We start from the raw sequence: 15118 nt of genomic DNA, 5'->3' as shown, positions 1-15118 counted from the left end.
ATCTTGCACACATTCCTCAGGCCAAATGATTTTTTCCTTGTTATCGGTCCACCTAATTGCAAAACTGAAGTTTTGAATTGCAAAACTGAAGTTAGACAAATCTTTTTCTGAATTATTTTTTCTGTCAGCTCAGGAAAAGAGTTAATTGCTGAATTATTTTTTCTGTCAGCTCAGGAAAAGAGTTAATCCAAGGAATCATACAGAAATTTTTATTCTTTTCCTTTCCATTGACAGGCTTAGAGAGAAGAGAATATTTTACATGCCTGCTGCCCTGCGGGATGTGTAATGTGCCACAGGCAGGTCTTATGATACAGCGGAAGATGACTACATTTCTCAGTTTCACATTGCCCTCACTGTTCTGTATTTCATTGATATTTAATCAGTCTTGATCCATTCTCCTTGTGCATCTTTCATGAAGTAAATGGGCCTAAGCAACTTTTCACTGATACCTGGCCAAACTTGGGCTCACTGACAGAATTGGATTCTGGTCTTTAACATTTATCACTGCCTTAAAATCTATATCAGAGAGCCACATTGGACTTAATAAAGCTGTAAATCAAGGAACCCATTAGCCCTCTCCGAACTTCCTAAATGCAAAGCTCCATCTCTCTTTCCAAACATGAAATAGAACAAAACCTGATTTTATAAAAGATGATGATTCAGGTAAACTCTCGAAATCTTGGCTTCTTTTAAAGAACAACCCTATGATGTTATACTCCTACAGTCTTCCCACTTCTCTCTCTCTCTCTCTCCCCACCCTGCCTTTTTTCCTATTCTTTGACAGATATTCCGGTCTCCTATTTACGTTGGTGGGGAGTAGCTATAGGTTAGATTCTCTTCACAATCTGCCTGCTGGGAGTCACAAAAGATCTCCTGACCTACCTCATGTTTGTATACTAATTAGCTTTAGGTCCTTTACTGCTCCTGAAAGGGTGGTGAGGCTCTAGCACTAGCCAGGATATGGAAAGGACATACTCAAGCACATAGAATACAGTTAAAAGCAGAGCTACTTGCACAGGAAAAAACCCTACTCTTTTCAGGCCCTGTAATTTTAGGAATTGCCTTTAAGTAGTACAGGTATGAAATTTTTGGTCAGAAAAATTATTTTCTAAAGGGTGTGTGTCTTCAAAGGTTGTATTTTGTACAGCAGCAATCATCACAAAGTGCTATTCTCCACAGCATCAGCATGCACAGGAATCACAAAGGAATAAGAGAAGTCTCTCTGACAAAACAGTGTCTCTCTACAGAAAAGCGAAAATGTTTCTTATCAACCAAGATTAATACACTAATCCTATCAATACCTGCCTGTGTACTTAACTTTATGCAGAGAGTCAATGCATATTAAAGTTTAGTATGTGAACGGTGTTTGAAGGAGCAGGGATGAAATATGTATGCAAATATCACTTTGGTTTGCACTGTACCGTTACTTGAACCTACCTTTTCCTTGATATTTACAGGAGAATTGATTTCTGCCATCTCTCTTCAGGTGAGAATATTGTCTGTGAAAGAAGAAAAAAAACAAAGAGATTAATTTGGAGGTTTTAATCCCAATCTGCCAAAGCTACACCTTTAAAGACTCATTGCATGTGCTTACCTATAAGCATTAGAGAAACATGAGAACAGTTAATGTCCTGCACAGCAGTGCTCAATCTTGCCAAAAAGCAAAGCTAGTCCAAATTTCATACTTTCCCCAGATTAGTTCTGCAAATGCATTTTAAAAATGCCTCATAGTTATGAATCTGGATAGATGAGGTATCATGCTTCTCCCAGCCATGTCTCTTGGACCCTATTCATTATTACTTGATACCTTTGGGGTTATAAAGAGAATGAATACCTTAGACAAACTCAACAGCTCCTGTTTTCTCATTCACCAGCAACCTCAATTTTTGCCAGAAAATTTGTCTGAAGATCCCATCTTAAAAAGCAGCTAAATGTGCCAGGAGGTTAGGCTGACAAGTGCTGCATGGCTTTTTTTTTTTTGCCCTCCCAAAATTCATTCAGAGGATTTAGCCACAGAGCTCCTATTGAAACTAACAGGGTCTGTACAGTTAAATCTCCAAGTCTGCTCTGAAAACTTGGGCACATGAATGGAATTTGCATGTGATTAAGAAACCCTGCAATATGCTTTCTATTTCCAGTTATGTGGCTGGGTAAGCGAGAGACACTGTAACCACATGATGAAGAGTTAAAAAAGGGAAGGGAGTCCAGTTGCCTAATCCTGCTTCCATCAAAACCAACTGCCTTAGACTTCAGTAAGGAACAGGCTTGAATCTTCACATTTTAAAATTAAGTCACACACAAAGAATTACAGCAAAGACTAAGTCAAATGGAACAAAAGCTTGGTTTGGTCACCAAATTTAACTCTATTGTACACTGATAAGAAGGTACAGATGTACATAAATGAGAATGAAATCTTAGTTCCTTCCAAGTTTTAAAGTTGAAACACTTCCTCCTTTTCCCCATTTGAGGCCTTTGCTATGTGGGCTGACATAAGGGTCCCCATAATTCTTCTAAATCTCCTTTAATGCACTTAAACAATCCTCCCTTAACTCCTGCTTTGAAACATAGCACTTCAGTGAGTCCAAACTCCAGAAACTAAGTGCTTCTATTACAGTATCCACTGATATAATTTAAATCTTGTTATTAATTTTTTTATGCATCCATTTTCTAATTAGAGAGATGAGATTCAAGGAAGCACATTTTCAAAAATAACGTGACTTTGTGGTAAATGGGGAAGAGACGATAGGAAGAAGAAAAAAGAATGAATTTTTGAGTTTTGGTCTGATGAAGAGCAGACACTCACTGAAATACGGAAACCCTCAAAAATAAGGTGCCAGAAGAAAAATAAATCTTTCCACCGCCAGTTATTAAAAAAAATGCTTGAAATGAGTGAGGTTCCTCCTGCCATCTCTATTTTACTATACCATGAATAGATACTCTCTATTAAAACTCACATACCTTATATCTAGTCAGTGGCTCAACCACTTTGCCAAGACACTGAGCTGGAGTCTCACTATGTCCAATAAGACTTCTTCCTGGCAACTGGGCCACACTGTCACTCTGAATGCCTTACTGTCTGCTGGATCAGAAGGTTCCGCTCCCTGCCCCTCCTTAAATCAAGGATGAAAGAGCTCAAATTAGTTTCTTTGTCAAACCCACCCAATGGGTAAAAGCAGAGTTATAAAATGTTTGGAGAGAGCAGGCAGGAAGATCACACAGCATACGAGCTTGAGGCAACTCGATTTCCAATATTTAGTGTGTTCCAAGAATTAAAGTGTTGAGAAATGACTATAGTCTCTAGTCCCTATATAACATTTTTTAATGTACTTCTTGTCTTTTGCTGTCAGCTATTTCTCATGCCAAATGGGCACAGAACATGAGATATAGGTCATCAAATTTCCCATGCAGACTGGAAAACTTAGCTCTAAAATTACTCTGTTAAGTCTTTATCTCCCTTACTGCTTTTCAGAAAAGCATGTCTTCTACCTAGTGACATCAAAACCATGCTGGGCTGATATTATTCTCTGTTTAATAGATAATCATATGTTGAGGAATATTTAAGGAATTTGACTAGTTCACCCTTATATCTAATATCTAGCAGCTTTTGTAACATTACAGACAACTGATGGAAGCCTGCCCTCTTGCATACCAGTTTAAATACACTTAATCTGATCCAACACCTTATAACAACATTAACAAAAAAAAAAAAAAAAAGGAAAAAACCGTTCTTGCTGAACCAACACACAGCACAGAAGCAAGTACAGTAAGGATTATAGCTAACAAACCCTTCTGGCCTTAAAAGTCTATTAAAAAAACAATAAATAATGGGAAAAGATCTTTGTCATCTGAAATCTTCAGGTTCTGCTTTTTCAGCATATATTTTATTTTGTACCCAAACTGTACATTTTAAAACTGCATCTTGTATGAAGCAAATTAATCCCAACAATCGTACTTTGTGAAAGCCCCACACCTCTCAATTTATGTTGCTTCAAAGATACTAGCTAAATAATTCTTCAAATTTAATTTGCTGATTAAACCCTACTACAGCACTTAGCCAAATTTACTCTTTGTAGCAATGCTCTGACTCCGTTTAAAACCAGACATAAAAACTTCATACACCACCTTGCCAGAGTTGACTTGTCTCTTCCTTGCTGTATGCTCCAAGTATTACTATGATTATAGTCTTCCACTGACGAATGTGGTGCTGATTCAGCTAGCTTGCAACTGCAAGCTGTTTCAGGAACACCTGACAAGCCACACAAAGCACACCCTTGGTTTCTCTCTTTCTACCCCTCTCTCTCTTTTTTTTTTTTTTCCCCTTTTAAGACCAAGAACTAAGAGGAAACCAGCTTTTACAAATGGACTTATTCCTCTACACTTCAGACTCTTCATTAATATGCATATTACAGCTGTCAAAATGAAGATGCTAAAACTGAGTTGGAGCTATTTTTCATTCACCTTCTCCAAGGACAGATAATTGAAATAACCTGCATAAAACACTTGCTCATTTATATAACTCACTCCAGCACTGCTTGTTACATAAAATACAAATGATACATTAAAAGGAAAATGTCAGTGTAGCACTAATTTTTAAAAATATCCTTTATGGCTATACTTAATAGCTAATCAATTTAATTTTCTCATTGTAGCACAAACTGATTTATTGAATTAACTGGTATTTTTCCTCTGATGGTATTTTAATCTCTGTATTGAGCAATTACTACATTTCTAATCCTGGGACAAAAGACTATAGCACATGAATAATTTTATGGACAAAATAGTCCCACTGAAGTTTAGAAGCTTTAGCTCCAGGCTTGGATCTAAATTTGAGCTGCTACATTCTCATCCTGAAGTCTTCAGAGAAGCTTCCTTCTGCCTGAGCCGTGGAACATCAGAATACAGCCCTCAGCTGAGCCCTACAGCCCCCTAGGCTTTAGCCAAGGAGAACAGTGCTTTGCACGTCACTAACAGCAGGCACACAAAACAAACACGTTTGGAGAAAGGTCTTTTACAGAAGATTTTCTGCAGTGGCTAAGATTAACACAAGCACTAAATTTATAATGCACAAAACATACTGTATATGAAAGGTTCTCAGCTTGAATGTCAGCTTGCATGCTTTGTCTTTCTCCACATCTCTTGCTTGTATTTGTGCTCCTGAAATGTCACTGCATGTCATGAAATGTTGGACTTCCATGAAAAATGAAAGAAAAAAATACTACAGCATTCCTTATATACGCAGGCCATTAATTTCCGATACCAATTTCCAAATGCATTACCTGGAATAGGAGATTACTCTCAGTTGCTTGTTACATCCTGACCTCAAATACTGATGGAAGGGTGTTATTTCTATACTTATTACACACATCCAAATGAGGCATTTTACTTGCCTTGTAAAATGAAGCATTTCAATACAACAGAAAGAGAAAACATAGTAGAGGCACTTCAAGGGAATGCTACATAGAAGACTGGATTAAGTTTGGCAGAACCTTACTTCTCTCCCCTACCAAATGAAGCAACTCATACTACTCTACACAGGTTTAAGCTAACATGAAACTGAACTGAGGCAGCTAAGGTGCTGGCGCATGCTCTGTCCTGCTGACCTTACTGCAAGCAGCAATGCCCAGCAGGGCAGACAGTTAGGAACAGTCTTTAACCACTGCAGCAAAATATGCCAGGGCTCACCTGTCACAGCCTTAAGTATGCGGCTCCTCACCCAGCCTTTACAGAAGTCTCCTTTCTGTCTTCAAGCAGCTCTGAAATCCCACTGCTCTGTGTTCAGCCTCCCAAAGAACACCTGCCACCTTTCCACTAGTACCACCTTCAGCGGTGTTCGGCTCACAGACACTTTCCAGCTAGACAGGCCTTGGGGTAAAGCTGACAGACACCCCATTTTCTACAACACTTTGCATGGGTGGGATTGCCTGCAACTCAAGCATCAGAGAATCATGAGACCAAGTCTGTGCCCTGCCTCCACTGCAAAAACCTGGTACATTCAAATTTCAGACTTAGAAACAATATCAGAAAAAGAAAAAACATGCTCCCCTAGAACAAAACAAAAAAGAATCTCCTTTCAAATACACAGAAAGAAGTTTATGAAAGCATAAATGTTGCCAGAAAGATACAATTTGTGAAAATACCCTGGCAGTAAGCTCCATCAGAGTGGAGGAGATTGCGTGTGACACGTGTTCCACCATTTCTGACATCCGAAGATGCAACTTATCTTTGGCAATGGGGAACAGAAAATTCCCCACGAAACAGCATAGAATAATCCAGTGTTGGAAGGGTTTCCCATCTCTAAGTTTATGGATGAGTAGTCTCCTACACCCCAAAAATGACATATTTCCTCATCTGCCCACTGCAACTGTTTCCTTTTATAATGCTCCCCCATGCCCCAGCACAACAGGAATCCCAGGTCTGACTTGACCCTTGCCAATGCTTCTCTAATCCCTATCTGCTTCTGCAGTCATCTGCTGCACCTTGTGCTAACCCAGTCCTTCCTTTCATTGTGCTAATTTCTTTCAAATGTGCCACGACTAACCTTTTCAAAGTTTCACATACAGACACTTCAGGTGACAGTACAGAAACACAAGGCAGGAGATCAATACATACATGGCCCTACCACTGATAAACTTGTTATCAGCCCTACTAAGCAAGACTATACACAGTCACTGAGTAAGCTTTCTCTGTTAACAGAGCAACTGGAGTTTACAATTTTGTCACTCAAATATGTTCGTAAAGTAGATCAATGCTAGAATGTGGATTTTTTTTTGTTTTTTATTTTTAGTTAAGGATCATTTATTCATTGCCAAATAGTTCAAAATCCCCAAGCTCCAAAAAGCTAACATGCAAGGTACAGGAGGAACAAAGCAATTACAATTTTAGAGTCAACTTCAAAAAATAAGATGTAAACTTCATGTATCTAATGAGATTGTAGCAGCCTGCACTATGCTTTCATCTTCTGCACTTCTACTTCCTCTACAGAATTATAGCTCATTTTTAAATGGGATTCCTATCTATCCATGTGTATTATATTACACTGCCTTGCCTGCAGACTTCCATATGCCCTAGGTAAAGACAAACCCAGCAGAATCAGAGACACATAGCCTCCATTCCACATTTGACTGACTTTTATTATAAAGAGATCCTACCAGAGCATTGCAGATGAAGGTGGGGATGAACACACTTTTTCTGATGCGGTTTTAAGTTATCATTTTTCTATCAGAAAGACTGACAAAACTGCAGGACTGTGATTCCAAAATTCAAGTATTTCAGAAAGGAATTCTTCTGGTCTTCACTCAGATTTTATTTAAATAGCAGAAGAAAAAACTACCTTATTAGGTCAAAGGCCAAATATTAGCGTGCATACGATTGTTAGTTACAAAAATTAGCATCCTTAGTTGTGCACAAAGCCCTGCCACTGTAGCTGCAAAACTACTAGAGATAGCAAGAGATTTAGACAATTGTCTTCACTATCTTGAGATTAGCAACAGGTATGATTTTCTATTTGCTATAGTCTATTGTCTAAAGATAAATATAATAATTAAAAATAAATGCATAAACATAACCAGTGTCAAGAGCATCTAGGACATATTAACAAGTGTCATCCTAGCTGTCCTTTTAGTCTTCTGTGTCATTATAAATGAACACGTTTAGTAAAACCAACATAAAGTGTAATTAATACAAAACTGCTATTTTTCCAGTACTGTTTTACACCTTTCTAAAGATTGTATCCAGAAATGGTACACACCGTCACTTTGTATTTCCTGAGATTAGCCACTTCAGGCTGGTTAAGTGCCTCGGGGTAAGTTTGATGATATCCCAGGCCTTTAGTATCCTTTTCTTTAAAGGCATGCATAAACATATGTACGTGAGTACATACACATTCCAGAATATCCTCCATTTCCAGAGCCCAGTTCCACTACCGTCCCCGGTCACGCTTGTCTCAACCACAGAACGCAGCAGTTGCCTCTGCATTCTCCCTTCTGCTCAGCTAATGCAGTCTGATTCCCTGATGGTCACCACACTGCCTGAAACCTACCGGCTGCAGGGTCAGAAACAGGATGCAGGAAATAAGACGTCTCACTGATTCCACATGTAGGTCTGGATTCCTACAGAAAAGAGGCTTATGCTCCCCCATTGTTTATCACCTCCTCCTCGAGGATTTCTGAAATGATTGACACTACAATCTGAGAAAGAAGCAGATGTCTCACAGATACTACAGCCTTGCAGATTGCTTGCTTGAAAACAGGCAGTAAGGCATAAAAGTTTGGAAAATATTCAGTGGTGCATCAGGAACTCAGTTGTGTTATTTAACACCATGAAAATTCATACCTGAGAGACCATGGACCTATCTTCTATAAAGAGAAAAGGGACAGAGGTAAGAGTGGGATATGAGAGGAAGGACAGTCCTTAGCACCTGGGTCAGCGTCCTTTGAAGTTTGTCTCCTGTCCTCCTCAGATTTCTGCCAAGGGCAGGAATGGTTCTAAGCAGGTATCACAGTAACACTGTGGTGTCCAACCAGTGTCACAACAAAATGGTTAGGCACAAGTAAGTCCTGTACCTCATTCAGATATACCACATTGCTCTTTGGTCTTTTTCTGCTCTCCTCATCCTAAGCAGAGATGGTGCCATTAATATAACGGGGGAGAGCCTGTGCTTTCCCTCTCCTGTCAGCTAGCTCACTTCCCAGTCCCAGTGTGTGAGCAAAGCCAGGCCACTACATATGTAGGCTCCACAAGCATCTGCGCTTTCCCTCTGGAAAGAGCGTGATGTGGTGTGCGATGGATCCTTAGGTCCTCCATGCACATGGTGCTGCATCCCCCGCTATAAGGGAGTCCTGCAGAGGAATGTTCCAGCCCTTATCAAAGTCAGTTTGAGAGAGGGTCAGAAGAAAGCTACTTGACTGGCATCTACCCCAAACTCCATTAATATTTAATCCAAACAGCTTACAAGTATTTAGTGATATGATTGTATCTTTTGATACGGACATCACAAAACATTCTGGATGTTATTTCCTATCATTGGTCCACAGGCAACAACACACCCTTGTTACTACAGCAAAGGCTGCTTGCAAACCTTCTTGTTGTACAGTCTTTGAATGCTGGGTCCATCCTATCCTAGCTAAGCTCTTCTTTAACACAAGTTTCAGTGTGACACCCCCAAAAGATCAGTGAGTGTCACTGGACTAGCTGATGCTCATTCATGCCAAGTGACTGACACCACGTGACAGTTACCACCAGAGTTGCCATCCCAGAGATGTGCAAGTATAAGAATCCACTAACTTTGTAGAATATACCTTGGGCTGAGAAGGATCCAAACCAGTTGCTTATATTTAGGCCATTAACACCATCCTGCATCTGAGCAATGGAGACCAATTTAAAAAATAACAAACAAACAAACAAACCGAAAACTAAGAAAGTATAGATTTTGGTAGCTTCAGAATCAGCCTTTACACAGCAAATACTGTTCAAGCTTAAATACAGTGTAAGTGGCATTACACTGCAGTGAAATAAATCAAAGTGATTCTCATAGCCTCTGGCTCACAAGGGCAGAAAATTCAGGAGAACAGCCAAACCAAGACAACTGCAAAATATATGCCCTCATTTCCAATAATGATAAAAAAAGTAAGTGGTAACATTTTGTTCATCTTTTCTTGCACTTTTAAGCAATTCGTTCAGGAAGTTTAGCCTAATGTGCTCAAGAATACCAAACATTAGAAATTACTTTTCTTTTTACTAATGCTTCAGGCTGAATTCTAAAGCCACCTCTGCCACCTCCTTGCATTTTCCCATTGCAAAATGTGGTCCCTGCTCTTACCATATTTGTAATGAAACAACTAAGAAGTCTGCCGTATGAGACATCTGAATCCCAACATTGACAGAAGGCCAGCCCTGCATTAATTACAGAAAATTGTTGCAACGAAGAATCGGGCCACAGAAGGGGACACATGCAAGTCCTGCGTAGAGCAATGTATCCATGTTGCAACAGATGGGTACCAGTATCAAGTAGATATTCTGTAACTGCTGATATATATATATAGAGAGAGAGGCAGGCACATTACACATACCCAGAAATCCTACTTCCACTAAGTTGTTCTGTGACAACCCGTGAGCCAAGGTATATATACGCACCCATGTTTTACTGTCTGCCAAAGAATCATCACAGCATCATTAAGTTTCACTACAAAACACATTAATTTCTCCTGTCCACCAACCCTTTTACTGGAATAAAGTTGTTTTTCTTCTAATGATACATACATATATTCCATTGCAATACACATACATTCTTACACCTTCTGTACTTAACATAGTTAGTAAACAATTATTTGCTTCCATGCGATACGAACACTACTCCTTCCTTTGATGACTACTTGGCTTCCATCCACAAAAAGATCTTTCATTCATTACCTCCCATTCTGCATCTGTGCATTAAAAATACACACAATACAAAAATCCAAAGACGACTAATTTTGTGTGGCCTGTTATGATCAATTTACTGAGTCCAGAGGATGGCAGTCAACTACTCCAGGGTGGCAATGAGCTTAGGATGAGTGATCCCCAATGTCTTTGCATGGTGGGCAAGCGACTACAAGTCCAGAGACCTGCAAAGTTCTCACTACTGATCACCTTCTCTTCTCTGCTGTTTGACAAACTTGTATTAAATTGCATTTAAATTCAATCATGGTAGTTCTAATGATATCATAAATTAAAAACAAAAAAAGACTGTATCATACTGTTGGCAAAAACAGAGATAAAGCTACAAGGCAGATCAATCTCCCACCCTCCATCTTTGTTCAGAAGAGATAGTAAGGATGAAGAGGTGTTCAAACTTTATGAAGTCATGAAATATCCTACTATGGAAAAGCTAATAAAGTCCTTGCTAAACACCGGACACCAAAAGTTTAGTTAACTTGGAGTGTTCTAAGAACACATTCTAGCCAGTTCAGTAGTAGTTCAGTGAGTGGAAACTACAAATATAATAAAATGCTTTATGAAACAATTATACTTTAAGTAAAATAAATTTGAAAATAAAACAATAAACAATTATTTAAAAAAATAAATAGCATTCTAAACACTGAAAAACATCCCGAAAACACATGTACTGTATGTTTCTTAAACAAAAACTAGGAATTAATTCAAAAAATGTCAAATTGCTGGAAGGGAGTCTTGTTGCACAGTACCAGGCCTTTTCCATGAAAGGGTATTTACACGATATAAGAGCTGTTTCCTAGCAAACAGCCAAGTGACTTAGGCACAACCTCTGAAAATTCCTCTCATCCTCTTTCTCATACTGATTAGTAGCCAAACATTTTTTTCAAGCCAGACCCTCTCTAAAGCTGCACGACTGTTTCCATTTGAAGCAGCCAGTAATCTGAAACCAACAGTTTCCTACCTTGATCAGTATACATATCATCATGTGTTTGAACTCCCTGTCCATTTGGTTTTGTGTCCTTGCTGAGGTACATGATCTGAGTTGACCTGAACAGCTATCAAGTATGTTGCTGAAAGGATGTGGGTGGTCGAATGCACATTTAGTTCAAAACTGAGGTGGCAGTGCTTCCCACCACTCTTCTTTTTGACCCATACAATTTATACCACCCTTTTACCTAAGAAGGAAACACTCACCAATGGCACTGAAACTCTACTCCACATTAAGAAGCTATAATGAACTACAAAAAAACCCAAAACAACTAAAACCCTGAAATAAGATAAGCCAGGAAGTCTCCCAACAATTTTTCATTTCAGAGTAGGAAATCATCAATTCATTAAAATCAGAACTTCTGAAAGAATGAGGAGTCCTGTTCCATAAATCCATCCGATAAATGTTTACTTAAACAAAATGAAACCACTCAAATGGAAGAGACTGGAAAAAACCTCATCCCAGCAGCCCAGTGACAAGGGAATGTCTCCAGCCTACAGACACCAAGATCTAGTGCCTGTTTCAAACCAGCCTCCTGCTATACTAAGAAGTGTGCTTTAACCCCTGGGCCATTCTTAAGAGGAGAAGGGGAATTTCTCTAAATACTTTTCGTCTTCGCCTCAAAACTATCTATTAGTTTCCCAGAACCAGTTAAGAGCCAGCAAAGGCATTTCCTCACTCCAGAGGTCCAAAGGCAAGAATCCCAGCACCACTCCATCAATATCACAATTACCAGTGGCTGCTCAGGATAAAGTAGCAACTTGGTTGGCTCCTGATGCTCTCCACTTTAGGGACTGCACTCAAGGTCTCTACACCCTCCCCACACTGCAACAGAATCACTGCTGAGGGCCTATAGCCTATGTTCCGCTGGCTGGCATGCTAGAGGAGCATCTGAACAGCATCACACTGATTCAGCATAAACTGAAGATGTCCAAAATTCCCAGGTTTACTGCATATATATCACTAATAGAGCTGAGCCCAATTCAGAATAGTTGGATTCAGCTATGCAGCCAGTAAAATGGTCCTCTCTGATATGCAAGAGGGAGGGATGGGGGATCTGGAACGAAAATTTCAGACTGAGAAAGCTCACTTTCCACAGCAATGCTTGCCAAAATAAACATTACAGTCTTGCTCTTCCTCAAGTGCCTGAAGGAATCTTGCCAAACATACCAATAAAGAGCACTGAAATAGTAAAATACAATCTACTCAAATTCAACATTTGCATGAACCCCTGCAAAACAAACAAACAAAAGGTTAACTTCCAGTTTTCACAAACTAGGTATTATCTTCCAAGTCATTCTTGCCAGAGGCTTGAGTCATTAAAAGTCATTTACGTTGGCTCCTATTTCAGCTCAGAATAGCATGCCAAGAGACAGTGTCAGTTAATTTGCTTCTGTGGTTGCCCAGCGTGGCCTGCTAGAAGAGTACGGCATGGGAATGCTAACAGCAAAGTATGTAATGTAGTAGTATACCTTGCCTCAATCGCAGTGGATTCTCTGAACCGTAAGAACAGAGGGACAAAAGTGAATGTCATGAAGTGTTCAAATTCACACTTGTTTTAGATGTTGAGAAATAAAATTATCACAAGGAATCAAACTTCTACCAGCAGACTGGTACTGTGTAATTGCTATAGTAAATCCTCATAATCTTGGAATAAATCTCAAGTTCAAAGAAAGTCCTGGAGCTAGTCGCATTTCAGCCTCCTTTCTATTAAGCGTTTTAAGTCCGCACTGTCTTTCCTTCTCGCTCAGACATATTTGAAGAGCCAGTTTACCATTGCTAGATGTGCAGGGCTGATTCTCAGCAAGTACAGGTTGGAGCAACTCCTTTGAATTCAAGGAGCTACACAGACTTTAACCAGCTGCTTGCTGGTCCCACAGGACAGGACAGCAGAGCCCCCCAGCACAGCCCCCTGCCCTGGCTGCAGGCATAGAGAAGGAGCCTCTGGGCAGTGGCATTTTGAACACAGTCCCCAGAGCTGCCCTGGCCAAGCACACAGGGAAGCACCGCACTCATGATGACGAGTTGGCAGGTTTATAGTGAGCTTGGGGAAGGGAAGAACTTTACCAGAGCTCGAAAGAGCTCCCTGAAGTAAAGTGCTTTTGATGAAAACTGATAAAGCCAGAAGCTCAACTGGAGGCGAGACAGACCTAAAGAAGCCTTAATGCAGCTAGGCCTCAGGTGACTAACGTATGTTCAAAGCATATGTAAGTATACTTTATGAGTCAGTGAGGTTATGCGTATGCTTGAAGGTAAGTACTTGATTTAAATGTGCCAGAGCAGTCTGAACCTTCCAAAACTGAACACTGAAATTAAATGCAGCCTTTCGTTTCCTAAGACCAAGTCACCCCATATAGGTCCTTTGAAGAAGATACAAGTATTTCCTTGAACAGTATTTTAAATTTTTATATATACGTATATGTACATGCACACATACAAAATGTACGTACATAACTCTAAAAAAATGCTTACAAGTTCCTCTATTAAAATGACCTGATGTATACCCACAATAAACAGACACAGGCCCAGCAGTATTCCCATGTTAACAGTACCCATACAGTCACATACTGCATTGGAGGCAATACACTGACATTCTGGTATTCCTAGATTTACAACAAATGGTAGCCTTCCTCTCCTCCCCCACCTTCTTACCCCCAAGGAAAACGTTGATTTCCTATGTTAATGAAAGGTATTCCTGGAAACAACAACAGCAGCATATAAATAAGTTAACCTATAATTACTTATTATTCATACAGTCCTTCAACCTAATTGCTATTATACATTAAAATAAGTGGCTATTACAGTATTTACTGGACTTTGAACTGCACTTTTTTAGAGAGAAAAAAAAAAACCAAGAGGCCAATTTTTCTCTTCAGCTAAAACCCACACTACCCAGGTACATAAAAGTTAATTGTAAAAGTACAGTCAGATCAACACATGCTGTGTACTGCCAAAAATACACAAAGACACCTTAACCAGTCTCCCCTCCCACTCCCACCCCAATAGTCAGAAGACAATGCCAGAAAACTTTTCTGCATCCAAAGGTCAATAGCATATGAAGTGTTGCCTGACGTGCATGAACTGAGGCCCTTGTTTAGCCAGGTATATAAGTAGCTTTTTAAAAAAATTAGATTTCTTATCTTGGCAAGGGCAATCCTGATAAAGCAAGCTGTTTGACTAGTCATGGTAATTAATGCGACACGTGGACAGCAAATAGCGTCATTTTATCAACAGAATAAAAAGAAGGTATTTTGTTCATCTGTTGAGGAACATTTGAAAGAAAATAAATGTATGTTTTATTTTCAGGGTGCTTTTCTCAAAGGCAGGTAAGATCAGTCAAACTGTACAGCACAGATACATACTCTAGAGCATTTCTCAGCTCATCTGTTTTTGCCGGTTCACTGGAGGCGATCTTTGGTATGCCGCAATCCATGAACTGATAAAATCTGTGGCACATTACACAGACCTTTACTTTGCATCTGTCCAGAATTTCTGCAAAGAAATATTCAACATAGCTTTGTAGGTATGTATAGTAACTTACTATTTGCTCCACAGAATCCAGTGTTCAAAAGCATCAAATCAAGCTCCCATTTGCAGTTACCAGCAACGCCCTACCTGTTGAAACTGTCAGTGTGCTAAAGGATGCCATACCCACATTTCGTGGGCAAACATGGATACCATCACATTTCAGATAAGTGC

The 15118-nt window shown here is 39.6% G+C and overlaps 1 protein-coding gene across 1 annotated transcript in view; it reads right to left on the bottom strand.

Moving 5' to 3' along the window:
• SPATS2L (spermatogenesis associated serine rich 2 like) overlaps positions 1–15118 on the bottom strand; it is an 88019-nt gene that overhangs the window by 45538 nt on the left and 27363 nt on the right. Inside the window, exon 3 of the mRNA XM_082313226.1 lies at positions 1438–1499. Within this exon, the coding sequence (XP_082169352.1) occupies positions 1438–1476 (39 nt within the window). The 5' untranslated portion in view covers positions 1477–1499. The remainder of the gene's footprint in view (positions 1–1437; positions 1500–15118) is intronic.

The sequence above is a fragment of the Platalea leucorodia genome (assembly GCF_965183815.1).
Source record: "Platalea leucorodia genome assembly, chromosome: 5".
Taxonomy (NCBI): domain Eukaryota; kingdom Metazoa; phylum Chordata; class Aves; order Pelecaniformes; family Threskiornithidae; genus Platalea; species Platalea leucorodia.
This window is presented reverse-complemented; position numbering and strand designations above follow the sequence as displayed.